Source organism: Leptodactylus fuscus, chromosome 2 (genome assembly GCF_031893055.1).
Source record: "Leptodactylus fuscus isolate aLepFus1 chromosome 2, aLepFus1.hap2, whole genome shotgun sequence".
Lineage (NCBI taxonomy): Eukaryota > Metazoa > Chordata > Amphibia > Anura > Leptodactylidae > Leptodactylus > Leptodactylus fuscus.
This window is the reverse complement of record NC_134266.1, coordinates 77053985-77071015: the sequence shown is the minus strand read 5'-3', so window position 1 is coordinate 77071015 and position 17031 is coordinate 77053985. Positions and strand designations below refer to the sequence as shown.

The 17031-nt window shown below is 40.9% G+C and overlaps 1 protein-coding gene across 3 annotated transcripts; it reads left to right on the top strand.

The window, feature by feature from the left end:
* Positions 1-2293: 2293 nt before the first annotated feature.
* Positions 2294-10458, top strand: LOC142194702 (uncharacterized). 3 transcript variants are annotated; one of them, XM_075263993.1, is made up of 5 exons: positions 2294-2376; positions 5161-5208; positions 6424-6550; positions 7385-7498; positions 8529-10458. In XM_075263993.1, exons 2-5 carry the CDS (start codon positions 5173-5175, stop codon positions 9389-9391), a joined length of 1140 nt encoding a protein of 379 aa, XP_075120094.1. In that variant the 5' UTR covers positions 2294-2376; positions 5161-5172; the 3' UTR covers positions 9392-10458. The 3 variants fall into 3 exon arrangements, with proteins under 3 accessions (XP_075120094.1, XP_075120093.1, XP_075120095.1); XM_075263992.1 differs by having other exon boundaries at positions 8526-10458; XM_075263994.1 differs by lacking the exons at positions 2294-2376; positions 5161-5208 and adding an exon at positions 5211-5229 and having other exon boundaries at positions 8526-10458.
* The last annotated feature ends 6573 nt before the right edge of the window (positions 10459-17031 follow it).

Below are 17031 nucleotides of genomic sequence, written 5' to 3'. Positions count from 1 at the left end.
TACCTTGAACTGTGCTTTCAAAATTGTCTCTAGAGATTTAATATTACACGTTTTATAGCTAAAATGATTACAAAATAAACAATTACCTTACCCCACTGTAGTAGTTTATACATAATACAGCAAAGTATAAAATTACTAAACAACCTTCTCTTTACCACGGTGACACCCTGCTAGTTTTTTGACTGGTAGTTAAAATTTTGCCTGCAATACCAGTTTTATCCATAAACTGCATGTCCATTAACAATCATGTCAAAGGAGATTGAGTCTATTACTTTTTACTAACCCCACATTGGAATAACCTTTATAGAGGCTATTCTAGTCCTATCTTTGTTTTTCCCCTGTGCTCCATAGTGTATATGGTTCAGATATATGCACCATAGTTATACGGCTCGGCTATATGCACCGTAGTTATACAGCTCGGCTATATGCACCGTAGATATACGGCTCTGTTATACGCACCGTAGTTATACAGCTTTGCTATATGCACTGTAGATATACAGTTTTGCTATATGCACCGTAGATATACAGCTTTGCTATATGCACCGTAGATATACGGCTCTGCTATATGGACTGTAGTTACTTGGCTCTGCTATATGCACCATAGTTATACAGCTTTGCTATATGCACTGTCGTTATACAACTCTGTTATATGCACCGTAGATATACAGCACGGCTATATGCACTGTAGTTATACGGCTCGGCTATATGCACGGTAGTTATACGGCTCGGCTATATACACTGTAGTTATACGGCTCGGCTATATGCACGGTAGTTATACGGCTCGGCTATATACACTGTAGTTATACGGCTCGGCTATATACACTGTAGTTATACGGCTCGGCTATATACACTGTAGTTATACGGCTCGGCTATATACACTGTAGTTATACGGCTCGGCTATATACACTGTAGTTATACGGCTTGGCTATATGCACGGTAGTTATACGGCTCGGCTATATACACTGTAGTTATACGGCTCGGCTATATACACTGTAGTTATACGGCTCGGCTATATGCACGGTAGTTATACGGCTCGGCTATATACACTGTAGTTATACGGCTCGGCTATATACACTGTAGTTATACGGCTCGGCTATATACACTGTAGTTATACGGCTCGGCTATATGCACTATAGTTATATGGCTCGGCTATATGCACCGTAGTTATACGGCTCGGCTATATGCACCGTAGTTATACGGCTCGGCTATATACACTGTAGTTATACGGCTCTGCTATATACACTGTAGTTATATGGCTCTGCTATATGCACTATAGTTATATGGCTCTACTATAGACACTGTAGTTATACGGCTCTGCTATATACACCATAGTTATACGGCTATATACACTGTAGTTATACGGCTCGGCTATATACACTGTAGTTATACGGCTCGGCTATATGCACTATAGTTATATGGCTCTACTATAGACACTGTAGTTATACGGCTCTGCTATATACACCATAGTTATACGGCTATATACACTGTAGTTATACGGCTCGGCTATATACACTGTAGTTATACGGCTCGGCTATATACACCATAGTTATACGGCTATATACACTGTAGTTATACGGCTCGGCTATATACACTGTAGTTATACGGCTCTGCTATATACACTATAGTTATATGGCTCTACTATAGACACTGTAGTTATACGGCTCTGCTATATACACTGTAGTTATACGGCTCGGCTATATACACTGTAGTTGTACGGCTCGGCTATATGCACGGTAGTTATACGGCTCTGCTATATGCACCGTAGTTATACGGCTCTGCTATATACACTATAGTTATATGGCTCTACTATAGACACTGTAGTTATACGGCTCTGCTATATACACTGTAGTTATACGGCTCTGCTATATACACTGTAGTTATACGGCTCTGCTATATACACTGTAGTTATATGGCTCTACTATAGACACTGTAGTTATACGGCTCTGCTATATACACTGTAGTTATACGGCTCTGCTATATACACTATAGTTATATGGCTCTACTATAGACACTGTAGTTATATGGCTCTGCTATATACACTGTAGTTATACGGCTCTGCTATATACACTGTAGTTATATGGCTCTACTATAGACACTATAGTTATACGGCTCTGCTATATACACCATAGTTATACGGCTATATACACTGTAGATACAGTACACAGCAGTCTACACTAGAGAGCTCTGCCTGCACTCTGCATCCTCCCTCTAGGCTGCTCATTCTCCTGACGTCACCCTGACACCACCAGACACACGCCTCTCAGACACGTGACCGATCACATGGTCATGACATCATGAAAGGTCCTTTAGCTCAGTAGGAGAAGCATCTGCGGAGCTGTCATCCTGCTGCCCATTGTGTCAGTCCAGGGCTGTCAGGTAGGAAAGTGGCCGCTCCTCATTGCTGTAGCCGACACCGAATGCCCTGCATGCCCTTGTACTCTATAGAGTGGTCGGACTCGCCGCCTTCTACATGTACTAGGAGATCTTCCCATTGCTCTGGATTATGAATTAGGCCTGGGTTAGAGGGAGGCTTCAGCTTTACCATCTGACACACACGGGTCACGTGAGCTGCAACTTTTGCCGATTGTCACCTCTCCCCATACGTCACTGCTATTAGATAACACGTCATATTTCACTGCCTGTCAGTGACACAGACAGTCACGTCCTCCTGGCATTTACCCCCAGCAAGATGGCAGTACATAGAAGTCTGATGGCATTCATCTCTGTGACAGTGACTGCTTAGGGTGTCATCCTGTGATGGAAGCCCTCAGTCTTCAGTCTGTCAGCATTCACCCCATGTGAGAAACAAGATGGGAATTTTCTTCTGTCATTTTGGTTTTGTTTTTTAAATAAAAGTTGTGCATGCAGGACTTTTTCTTCCATTACAATCAGACATGGCAGCAGATCGCATCCGCCATGTTATTATATTACTGTCAATAGGAACGGGCACAGGCGGAGGGGGCTGTGTCTGTGCTCATTACTCTGCTACCTTTAATTTCCTTTGCTGTCGTCTTATGACAGGTGACAGCAACAGACATTACCTGCGATGGTGTGATCATAGGAGTTATCTGGGGAGGGGGAAAGCTTAGCAGTTAAACATTATCACTAATATACACCCAAAGTCCACTGGTGGCCCGTTCTTTACTTTTGCAGAGGGTTACAGTGGAGGCTGGGATTTTGCTTCCTCTATCTCTCTTGCAGCCACTTCAGCGACTTCCTGCAGGCTCAGGCCACAGCTCATTTCATGGGGTCGATCATATGACAGTAGGAGCAGCTTCAGGGGACATAGGAACCCGAGTTTTGGGCTACCACCTACCCCAAGCATATACAACTGCCACCACTTTGTTATAGAGCACATTACAGTGATAAATAACATACCCTTGTTATCTATGTTACTTTTGTAGATTTGGAGAAAAACAACTTTGAAGTCTTATGCAAATGAGGCAGTTGGTGCACGGGGGGCGGGCCTTCAATCCTGGGAACACTGATCTTACTGTTTAGGATGGTTCATGCCATAAAAGGATTAACTCCCACTGCATGGCATAGCGCAGACAGGAGATGGTAGGTGCAGTGGCGTAACTACTGCGGTAGCAGCTGCCACAGGGCCCAGGACATTAGGGACCCGGCGACAGCCACTACCGCTGCATATTTTTTTGTTTAAATAGACCGTTACTGGCTGGAGTTACTCCAGACGGTAACAGGCCCTATTTACTTACAGAACCTGGCAGGGGCTGGGATCGATAAGTGACGCCCTCCCGAGTATAATGATCGGAGGCCCAGGAGAGGTAAGGGATAGAGATGAGCGAGTACTATTCAAAACTCCCGTTTCAAATAGTACGCACCCATAGGAATGAATGGACGCAGGGGGTTAAGCTGCCGGCCTCCGGCAAAGTCTGCGTGCCGGCAGCTTCCATTCATTCCTATGGGTGCGTGCTATTCGAAATGGCCGTTTTGAATAGTACTCGCTCATCTCTAGTAAGGAAACATTAAAAAAAAACAAAAAAAACTGTGTTACTTACCTCTGTTACTTTTCTCTCCGGGCTCCAGACAGGCTTCGGGCCCACTTCTGTGACGTCCCTGAAGTCATATGACCAGGGCCTGTGTCTCGGGTCAGGTGACGTCCTGGACGAAATTGAAGATGGCCAACAACACTGAGTAGTGCAGTGGAGCCAGGGAGAGGAAAGTTACAGTGTTAGTATTCCCTCTCGGTCTCCAATTATTATACTCTGGGGTCTTCGGCATCAGTTGGGGGGGGGGGGGGCATGTCAGAGTTCACCACGGGGCTCTGCCATTCCTAGTTACGCCATTGGGTAGGTGTCTGAGCATCAAGAACAGTGCCCCGTGGAGCTCAATACCCATCCCGAGATCACAAACTGCTTATTTATATATTGACAAAAACAGATATATGTTGGCAATGGAGGCCTCGATTCTCAAAGGTGCCTTGTGAATCACAGTTTGCTAGCCTAGGTTGATATACAGAATGTGGATGACATACTCTAAAAAACTGTACGCAAATGAACACTAAGTAGTCACTGGAGAAAGGTTAGACATCCACTTTGGCTAGTGGTGCTGGACCACTCTCAGTACCGCCCTGTGAAGCACTGACTTATCCCTCACTGACATCAGGCGCCATCCTTCCTAAGCAGCATCCACATCTCATGACATGCAGGCACCCTTGCACCAGCTTCTCTCTTCCCAGTCACGTAGGTAGGAAGGAGCCTGATGTCAGTGAGGGACCTGTCAGTCACATCTCACAGGGTGGGACTGAGATCGGTCACATCATGACGCCTCTATGTAGCAATTACTTAGGGTTCATTTGCACTCAGCTATAATCAGCCTCTAAAGGTTATACCTTTTTTTTGGTGTATGACATATGTAAATAGCAAGAGGAAAATCATCATTGATCATAGTACATAGAGAGCAGGATAATATCAGTAAATGTGAATGCAATACTATATAGCAGACAATACATACGGCACTTGGTGATCTGCATCATTCACACTATATTCATTCCACTAGACATGCTGTGAGATCAGTTCACAGAAGCTATGACTGAATTTTTACATTTATTAACTACAATATTATACAGAATAATTGCTAGAATCTCTTAGGATCATTTGATTTATATACCTAGTAATGATTGCTCTATTTTCCTTCAAGCTGGCCCTCCAAATGGCTGAGCGGCAAACAGGCCCTTTGGATGAGGAGGTAAGCAGTACATCTTTATAGGTAACTTTACATCCATTTTTTAAAACTTAAAATGGCAATAATAATAACAACTATAAAGCGCCAAAGCGCCAATATATTCCGCAGCACTTTACAATAGTGCATAGATGGACCAGATAACAGATTTGTGATTGCAAACCTGGACACAAAGGACCCGCACTTACCAAATGGATGAGTAGATATACGATTTTTATCGAACAACACACTACGCGTTTCGTTTTTCGATCTGCCACCTACTTCAAGCTACACGTCTACTAATTGCTAGAAACTGGAAGTCTCCAAATATTCCCTCACTCGCCAAAGTCTTATCCATTACCTCAAACAACTGTATTCAAGAACACATGTTGGCCTGTCGTGAGGGAAAACTCAAAAAATTATTTTCTCAGTGGTCAATATGGCTGGCACACCATCCCCTCCCTTACAATTAGCCAATAGGACTGCATTTTCACCCTAAACCCTCCAATGTTACTCTCATGTTACTTGAATACATTGAATTTCAACAATACAAAATAATATTGCCCAACGTTCCAGGTTAGTAGGGACTTGACTTGTTTTCCTTGTTTCTCCTTTGACTTGTTCCTCCTGTAAAAACAGGTTTCATTTTTCTCTTGCTGACCGTGTAACATTTCTATCTGTTGATTGATGTATATTAAATGTATCCTTGGAAACTTATTAGTTGTTGCCTAAACGACAACATTATCTATATTAATGCGGTCTTACTTGTCGACCTTTGTTGTACTCTGTTATGTTTGTTATTATTGAGAATTCAATAAAAAATTATTAAAAAGATTTATCATAGCCCCACCCCCATTCTTCTGTACTAATCTGCTCCCTATATCTCCCCTCTGTCACCGTCAGGTCTCAGTGTTGTCAGCAGCTGTCTGTGGATTTTAGGACCTTTGATGACCTTATTTTCACAGTCTAAAGTCCTGGAAGGTCCATTCTGTTATTATCTATGCGTTGTTTTGCAGAAACAGGAAATAGACATGGGTTCTGGGTAACTAGGCATGGATGAGAGCATCAGCAATAACATATTTGGAAAATACTTCAATGTCTCCCTTGAATAGCTAAAAATAGTGCTGGCTAATCATTTAAGACAGAACCATAAATATTGCGCGCTCCATTATTGAAACGTTACCAGAATTTAGATGGTTTCGGTTTTACAACTTTAAAATTTCTCTGATGTGTTTGTTGCAGGAATCCATGAAATCCGATAACCTCTCAGTGCGTTTCTCTGTAGAGGAGCTGGAGTCACATGAAGAGAGACAAAAAAAATCTTGCAAGAGTGAGACAACAAAGATCCATCAGAGCCCAACTTTAGTAGGTAGGACAGGTATTTTTTTTTTTCATTAGGGCTTCTTCATGCATAATTTTTGTCCAGCCTTTTAAAGAGAACCTTTCACGTCCTCAGGGCACATGCGGTGTAATTCTCTCTCGTTCTGTGTCCCCGGTGAAGAGCTATCGGTGCAGTTACTGTAGATCTTCATTGCCAGAAGGGCGTTTCTGACAGTCTGTCAGGAACACCCTTCCTCACAGCAGCGTCTATTGCGCTGTACTGGGAAAGTGGTGAGGAACGCCTCCCCTCCTGATAGTACTCGTCTATGGACAAGTACTGGGGGGCGGGCTCAGCATTCCTCACCGCTCAGCAGGACAGCGCTATATGCACTGCTGTGAGGAAGGGCGTCCCTGACGGGACTGTAAAAAACACCCTTATCACAGTGAAGAGCTATGGTACCTGCACCAATAGCTCTTCACCCGGGGCACAGAACATGAAAGACGATAGTGCGCCGAATTCAGCGCACTGTCGGCTTTCTAGCAGTGTATAAAACCGCATGTGTCCCAGGAGGTGAAAGGTCCTCTTTAAGGAAAGGACCTGGGTACGTCACAGGTAATCCTTGACACCTGAAGTGCTTCCCTCTGAGGACTGTGCAAGGAGCTCAGTTCTAAAGTTCTCTTTTTTTTTAATTATTTTCTTGGTATATAAATCAGAATATTAAAATTTACAGTAAGGTCTTTGGAAACATTTTTCTGCTGTAGAATGGAAAGCAAAAATAAAAACAGAGAATCTACACTTAAATGCTGTTTACATGTGATGATTTTAGAATATAACAAGGACTGTGTTGGTCACTGATTTTTTTTCTTTTTATTCTTCCATCAGGTTACATTTATGTGAAGCCAGAGATAGTATCACGTATTCACAGAGGAGAGGAGCTGTGTGTGAGGAGCAATCTGTATTCCCAGAAGTGGAATTGCAAAAGCAGTACTTCCGCAAGTGAGTATTGTTTTCTTGTGCATTCACTAATAACCATTTAAGGGGCTGTTCACGTATAGGAAGGGATGCTGTATTTGTCAAGCAGATTTTTTTTCCCACCGATGTTGACGCTGAATTTGCAGAAGAATTTGTGCCTTTATTTGGTTGAGTAAATCTCTAAATTCCACCTATGAATTTTGACAAATTGTACGTCCAATTTAATGGACAGAAAAGGTATTTTTCCCACCTCATATTCATTTCAATGGGAGTTCTGAAGCTTTATCCTCCTAAGGTACCAGCAGGATGCTTATTTTTTTCTGATTACAGAAAAAAATTAGCTACTGCTTCCAATTTAAATGTATGGGGGGGGGGGCAGATTTCAGGTGGATTCTGAAGTAGATTCTGCCTTAAATTCAGCATCAAATTCAAATGTGTGAACACTCCCTAAGACCAGAAGAACAACAAGATGAACAACATTTACTATTTGGAAAAGATGCAAGCATCCTATATACATAACGCTTTCTATAGAAGAAAAAAAATCTAATTAAAATAAGTTATAGATCTGTACATCCTTCAACAGCAAGTATTGACTTGTTTAGGAAACCTCATGAAACCTATTTACAAGTCTCAGGCAATGCTTATTGACAAGTGTTTTCCCATTGAACCTTGTTCCATCTCCTAGTTCTAATGTGCTTCTCCTTGGCTCAGCCGAAGACTACTTTTTGGCTTCATTAGTCGGGCCTCATTGGTGATGGCTCATATGGCTTTATGTTTGTGTAATGACAGTAACCTCTATTACAAAATTGTCTGAGCACTGTATAAGCAATCCTACCTCCGATGCCGCCCCTGCTACCTCTTGTGTCACCCCCTCTACCCCATAGATTGTATGCTTCTCTGAGCAGAGCCCTCAGTCCCATTGTGTGAAGTTACTAATTCTTTGTAATGTCTTTTTGTCTGTACTTGAACCCTAAAAATTGTACAGTGCTGCGGAATATGTTGGTGGTATATAAAAAATGTATTATTATTATTTTTTTTTTTTTCCTCCTAGCAGGTAGATATAAAGGTGAAAAACTTGAAGACGACGAAATGACTGTTGTAAACTCTTCAGACACTGGATCAGAAGACAATGGAAATATACCGCAGATTCGTAACCAAAGAGACAGACACGTTCTTCTTAGTAAAGGCATACGCAGTGGATCCTTTAGTAATTCAATCCCAGCAACTACAGTTTGTGAAGCAGAAAGCCCATCCAATTCTACAGCCATTTTGAAGAAACCACGTATGTCAGCCCTTATGTTAAAATATACTGGTGCAAATTCCATAAATAATCAAATAAAAGAGGAGCCTTGTCCAGAAATGGAGACAATAAATCATGACCCATCTACTGTGAGCTCACAGAAAGCGCCTACGAGGAGGAAACACTTCATGAGTGGTAGGAGTACGAATGCTGAGGCTGGGCGTGATTCTTTAGCACCTAAAACTAAGCCAGCTAAATCGTACACATGTACAGTGTGTGGCAAGAGTTTTACCCAAAATGCCAGTCTCATCATCCATCACAGAACACACACCGGTGAAAGACCCCATGTCTGTAAGGAATGTGGGAAAAGCTTTATTAGTAGTGCATATCTAGTTATGCACCAGAGAATCCACACGGGAGAGCGGCCATATGTGTGCAAAGAGTGTGGAAAAAGCTTTATAAACAGTTCCAATCTTATCATACATAGGAGAGTGCACACTGGAGAACGACCCTATGTCTGCAATGAATGTGGTAAGAGCTTCCGGCACAGCTCGGATCTGGTTAGACACCAAAAAGTTCACACTGGAGAGAGACCCTACGGCTGCGCCGAATGTGGAAAATGCTTCTTCCGAAGCTCTCACCTTATTAGGCACCGAAGGGTTCATACAAAGATCTAGAGGAACAGTTTCATTTAATTTATTTACCCGTGTATCCATTGACATTACTGTCCGATTCAGAATCACGATTGCCAAATATTTAGTTGTACTTACTGCACTTTTCAGAAAGAATTGATCTCTCACCAACAATTCCAATATACTTAAGCACGTCAATGACGCCAGGGCATGTGAGATGAAAAGACACAGATTTCCTGCTTTATTTCACCCAAAAGGCTATTTTCACACAAGCATCTTTTATGGTGTTTTTATGATTAAAAAAAACACTGCTAAAAACATTGCACATCACATGCACATGTAGCAACGTATAACTTGACTTTCTGCACCATGATATGGACAAAAAAAAAAAAGCCATTGAAATCCCATTGAAAGAGTCAAGTTAACACTTTGTGTTAGTGTTGTTAACACATTATGAGTCATGTTAACCTTTGCTACATCTGTACATGACATTTATTTTTTTGGCATTTGTTTTTACATTTCATTGCGGCTTTTTTTTTGCCTCTGTGGCGGTTTTTTTTTTTTCCCAAAACATAGCCTACCCTAGGTGTGGTCTGTGGTGTTTTGCATTATAGAAAAAGTGCAAAAAATGTAAAAAAAATAAAAAAAAAACCACAAAGCAGTACAGGTATTTTATATTTTTTTTTGTTAAACAAGAGAAAAAGTGCCATGAAAAAAAAAAAAACATTGTGTGAAGGCACACTAAAGGCGTATGTATTTGTAGTTGAGACATTCCTACATTTTATAATATTGTACACATGACCCCACTAAGCAAACTTCTCGTTTTAGTCTAAAGGCCTCAAATTGCGGAAATGTAGCTTTTTTTGTTGCAGTTTTTTGAGCCAAAGCCAAGAATGGCGACAAAAGGAATGAAAACTCTATAAAAAGTTCAAATAAAGTCAAATGTAAAAGCTCACCATATCCCGAAGCAAGGTGCACGATCTATTTCTCCCGGACTTGAGGAGGAAGAGGAAAAACAGAAACTATTTTGAAGGTAAGATCCGCAGCTCTTGTTCGTTGATAAAAAATAACTTTTATTGCTTCATTTAAAAATTGGTAAAGACACCATAACGTACAAGTGAAAAAAGATTAGAAAAAACATGAAAGTGAATTAAAAACCGCAATAACTACATATTAGGCTGACTGACGCGTTTCGAGACACGAAAACGGTCTCTTATTCATAGTCTTGTAAATGCCCAAGACTATGAATAAGAGACCGTTTTCGTGTCTCGAAACGCGTCAGTCAGCCTAATATGTAGTTATTGCGGTTTTTAATTCACTTTCATGTTTTTTCTAATCTTTTTTCACTTGTACGTTATGGTGTCTTTACCAATTTTTAAATGAAGCAATAAAAGTTATTTTTTATCAACGAACAAGAGCTGCGGATCTTACCTTCAAAATAGTTTCTATAAAAAGTTCTTATACTTCTACCTTTTGTTCAATAAACTCCTGACTTTAACTCAAAAAAACACAGCAAAATGTGTAACAAAAAAAAAAAAAGAAAAAAAGATGCCTTTCCACAACGTGGGGCCGCAACCTTACAATCATCCACCCAAATAAGAGGAAAAACTTGTCATGTATGGTATTTTTGTTGGAGGCGACATTGCCATCATTTGTAACCAATTTACTAAAATGTTGCACATCACAATGTTGCTAAATTTGTCATATCTTTAAATATATCTAGAGATATATAGTTTATTTAATATTTTATGCCACCCAATTACTTGGGTGAGATTGCACAAAAGTTGCGCCATATTTGCAGGTCCTAGAGTCTAAATCATGGCCAAATTGCACACCTGCCGACTTATCTCTACTTTTTTCTTCCACTGACATGTATAGCATAAATGGTTAATAAATGTGTCTTAAAGCAGATAAGGCACCAGAAAAGGGTGCAAATAAGCAGATAAGTGAGGGTATTTGTTGTACCAGGTTCATGGTTGCTTTACCTCCTCACAGAAATCCCAGGAAAGACACCTAGAAATTTGCTGTAGGTGCTTAAAGTTTTTTGGGTTCTTTTTGTCTGTTGCGTGCCCACTTAAAGGAAAAACAGTGTCTTCTGGACTGGTCTAAAGGTCAACAGTAATTTGCTTGTCTCTGTATTAAACATTCTTATTCCAATATATTTATTTGTATTATTGAGTGTACAGCTAACTATTCATCCTTGTTCAGATCTATATCATTGAGTCAGCTCCTCTTCTATAACATTTAGTTGACAATTATACTACTGCTTCCTGTAGTTATTGTGAAGACGTCTTGGACTCAGGTTCATGACGTCACTGCAGATGTTGGAAACTTCACTACTGTATGCCTAGAAATTATGTTCATGAGCATGGAGCCTGTGGATCCGAAGAGATTACAAATCACAGCTCGACCTATCATTTTAGAAACTGCCCTATATTGCATGAATTGACCTGTCCACCTTCCCAATTTCTGTAATGAAGGCCATTGTTAAGAGAAATCATTCATTTTTCCTCTTTAGAATACACACACGTGTACATACACACGTGGGGCCATAGCCTTAAAGTTTTGGGGTTTTTTGGCCCAAATGGATTTTTCATACTGATGACCTATCTGTGGGGATCCAACACATGAACGCCGCTCGGATCAGTTATCCCTGCAGCATCCAAGTGCTGGGAGCTGGTGCAGTGATAGGTCATCAGTATGAAAAATCCATTTGGGGAAGCAAAACCTTTAGGCCGGGGCCCCATAGGATGTATACGCCGCGATTTGTCTGCAGTGGAAATGCCATGGGAAAAAAAAATATTGGTGTTTTACAGTCAGGGCAAAGTGGATGGGATTCTAGCAAATCCCATGCCCACTTTGTAGTAAAACCACAGTGTGGACACACCATGAGTTCCAAAACTGGCACGGTTTTGGAAATCGCAGCATGTCCATTATACCTACGGAAACTCTGGCGGTTTCCCCATAGGTATAATCGTAGCTGAAAGTCCGCAGAGGAAACCTCTGCAAACTTTCTGTCTAAAGCGCTGCAGGAAGAACGGCTGTACATTGCCGTCACAGTTTTTTCCTCAGCACCTTCTTGCTGTGGGACGCCTCATGTGGCCTTAGCCTTAAAGGGGTATTTCCATTACGCTTGTTCACTAACCTGCAGGCTGTTGTGCTCTCTTCACTTCCTGCTTTTCTCGGCACATAGGTGGGCGGGGTTTCACTTGCACGGGATTGGTTGTAAATGAATTAGCACAGTGTGAAGCTGATGTAACAGAGCTGGATTTGTCAGTTTGCATTACATACAGAGGTAAAGGACTCCCTATCTCAGCCCTTATCAGCCAAATTCAATTAAACCTACTGATAAGAGCACAGAAATCCCAGAGCTCTCACCTCCCCTATCTGAGAAGCTCCGCTACTTAAAAGACACAAACAGCTCAGAGCTGCTCCCATCCCTTCCCCCATCCCCCCTGAGAGCAGGCAGCTACATCATTTGACAAATGAGCAGATAATCCCAAGGGCCATAGAAGCGGAGTGTAAACAATGAAGTGAATAAATTAAGATAGCAGCCAAACAAAGCAGTTTTGATAAAGCAATGCATTTAGGAAAAGTATTAAATCCACATAAACTAGCAGTATAGATAGGATCCTTGTGATGGGACAACTCCTTTAATCTGTAAAATTCTCACCATTCCTGACATGTCTGCTTTAATAATTTACCAGCAGTCCTGGAGTACTTCTACATTGTGCAGGTTATTCCTTCTGGAAACGGATTAATATATTTTGCAACTGAGCATTACCCCTCACTGTCTGGCATTGTCCAATCATTACTAAAGGTGTCAGAATCTGTAAGGACAAGCCACTACTGTATGAGTAGTAGTTGCCAATTTAGTCATTTGCCCGAGGAATGACAAAGGGACAGCACAATACAAAGTACTAAAAAAGATCAAGAATTTAGACAGTATTTAATTTGCAGTTCCTATATTTGGTGAGATTACATAATTCACTATGAAACTAGCAATACATCACCTATAGCGCAGTGTGGTCTCAATAATTATGCCTACATCCCCTCCACTAAAGCTGCTTATAGACAATATTATGCATATCATAGAGTAATGTAGTTGGGCAATCGTTAAAAGACGATCATAGATTACTCTAGATTTTTTTTTTTTTTTTTTTTCAGACCATGATTCATTCCCATAAAGAAAGTTTTCTCATAGTGATGCCAATTTACATCAGCAGCTCTGCCCAGAGACACAAAGAGGTGGCAGTTATAGGAGGAGCTGGGAATGAAAATATCAAGATGGTCTATTATGTAGTTGCTAAATGCAAAAAAAAAAAAGAAAAAATTATATATATATATATATATATATATATATATATATATATATATATATGGAATGTATTGAGTTTACCTATGGTTATCTGCTAGACATATGCTTGGCTGCTGGTATAGCTATGCATAGATGGACTGGTAGACTGGTAGTTCAGACATTTGCCTGTATAGTCAATTTAATTTAATCCAATATGAGCCCAACTATAAGGGTGCCTTCACACGGCGTAGCGCGCCGCACCTTTAGACACGTATATACGTGTCCGAGCGCAGCATTTCAAAAGAGAGCCCATTGATTTCAATGGGTGCCGATATATGCGTGCTACCCATTGAAATCAATCGGAGGCTTTTTTACCTATTGAAAGGCACCATAACAACTCAAAAAGCCTCTGTACCTACCATGTGTATTTTGTTTGTTTTTTCTTGCCATACATATCTTTAATAAGAGACAGGTTTTAACAGTTTTCCTGCTTTTTTTTTTGTAATGTAGATTGTGAGCCCCACATAGAGCTCACAATGTACATTTTTTTCCCTATCAGTATGGTTTTTTTGGGGAGAACATACAAACCTAGGACTCCAGCCACCGTGTGGCCCCTCGTTTTCCTGCACTTTTGCACAATTCCACAATCTCCATGAACATTCTCTATATAGCAGTCATCATTGTGTTACCCCCATTCTCTGCTAAATCAGTAACCAAGTGGTATTAGGCTAATAAAAACCATACTGTATGCCATCACATATCAGGGTGTGATATTTCTAGACAAGCAACACTATGGATCTTAATCTAGTCATTCCCAGGTTATAGCATTTCTCATTATATATGTACCTTGCCGTCAGCGCTTGTGTGAATGATGCCTGATAGATGATAACTATTACTATATGTTCTTACTAGTTCTGTCCAAATGCAACACGGTTTTTTTTTTAATATCTACACTCAGGGTAAATCCATATATAACCTATCAGAGTAACCTGTTTAATACAATACCAGTGTATATAGCCTTGTATAGATTGTCCATTATCATGAATGGGACATAGTAGTTAATTGCCAAGAGATTTTGATCCTAATAATGACATAATTAAAGGGGCACCTTCACTTTAAAAGGGTACTGTATTCCGATCTCACCCCTTTAATGTATTTTTGATTAGGCAAATGAACAACATTCTGTGAGCCCTGGATCTGTGTCCAGTATAAAAGCTATATTATATACATGTGTATTGTAATTCTTCTGACAAATGGTTCTGTAACCTAATATTTGTTCAACTATACAGTGTTATACTTATTAATAAAAACTGGGTTTTTTTAGTGCTTGAATTGTAGAATTTTATAGACAGGTAAGAAATCTGCATTTTCTACATTGACCATGATTTTTTTTTTTTTTTTTTTTGCATCAGGTTTGTAAGATTTAGGGTGCTTCTTTGTTAGTGTCTTGCTCCAATCTTTGCTTCCCATTAAAACGCTTGGGGGCAAATTTAGGGCGGAATTTGGTGCCAACGTTCAGATAGAGTCCACCTAACAAATTCTGCCATGTGAACGTACCCTAAAGCGTCTTTTGTTCTTTAAAGAGGACCTTTCACCATATCTGGGCACAGGCAGTGTTATATACTGCCAGAAAGCTGACAGTGCGCTGAATTCAGCGCACTATCGGCTTTCCCGATCCGTGCCCGGTGTAAAGCGCTATCGGTCCCGGTACCGTAGCGCTTTACAGTCAGAAGGGCGTTTCTGACCATTAGCCAGAGACGTCCTTCTGCCTCGCGGCGCCAATCGCGCTGTGCTGTGGAGCCGGGAGGAACGCCCCCTCCCCTCCTGATAATGCTCGTCTACGGACAAGCTGTGTGAGCAGAGGGAGGGGGCGTTCCTCCCGGCTCCACAGCACAGCGCGATTGGCGCCGCGAGGCAGAAGGACGTTCCTGGCTAATGGTCAGAAACGCCCTTCTGACCATAGAAGAGCTACGGTACCGGGCCGTAAGCTCTTCACACCGGGCACAGATCGGGAAAGCCGACAGTGCGCTGAACTCAGCGCACTGTCAGCTTTCTGGCAGTATATAACACTGCATGTGCCCGGATATGGTGAAAGGTCCTCTTTAAGTGGTCATACACTTTAGATCAGCTGTCAGATTGACCTCCTTTATTTACATGCACGCTCAGTGAAGGGAATCTGCATATAACCCTTCTACAGATTTGCAGTGGTCCTGAAGAGCGAGGGATCATCATCATCTAAATAATCATACTGTACATTGTATGTACTGGCTACTGTATTTACTTAAAACAAAGTAGATACTACTACAGTATTGTGACTATACCTGTATATACAGCAATCCAAATCACATAGAATTCAATCTCAGTGAATCAAATGTGTGCAAAGAACTGAATAAATGCATGTCCATTATGTGCAAAACCCCAATATACAGTACTTGTAATAATTATATCCATACATACCATAGTGTCCCCACTGTCTAATCACATGTGCGCAGATCCAACCACGAGTGTGCTGAACATCCTGTATATCGGTAAAGGCAACACATACGTATAAGTGCCTTCCCATTATGGAAAAGGTGCATGCACACTAGAAAGATGGATGAGGCTGCGGCCATATTGAAAAAAGTAGCTCATGCATATTAACGCTCCATATGTACTTACTGGCACTGCCACTTAAATCCAATAGTTTTATACGATTAAAATCTTTAGGACTATTTGAAATGGGCAAAGTTGGTAAAGGTCTCCAAGTAAGTATATATAGTAATTTATAGTGCACTTAGCCAATAACTCCAAGGTCCCACATCTAGTAAAGGGAATCTGCATGTAACCCCTTCCCTGTGGTCCTGAAGAGCAGGAACATCATCTAAATAACCATACTGTACATTATATGTACTAGTTACTGTATTTACTAGATTTATAACTAGTGCAGCCAGCAGGTGGCAGCATCACCCAAAGAGAGATGCAACCTCTTTCTTAGAAAATTGGGAGAGAGGAGTTCACACGGAGTAACGCGAGGCGTTTTTTGTGCTTATTTTGTGCTTATTTTTACGGCCCCAAAAAGACGTTTCCATTGAGTTCTATAGTAAAATACACCTGTATTTTTACATCCATAATTTTACGTCCGTTATTTTACGGACGTAAAATTACGGACATAAAAATACAGGCGTATTTTACTATAGAACTCAATGGAAATGTCTTTTTGGGGCCGTAAAAATAAGCACAAAAAGCGCCTCGCGTTACTCCGTGTGAATGGACCCTTATAGGCTTAGTTCACACGTATATTACGTGTGGCGTATTTTGGCACTGGAAAAAAACACTTCCTAATTAGGAAGCTTTTTTTGGACCTTGCCGAGCTTTTTGTAGCTTTTTTTAGGAGCGTTTTTTTGTAAAA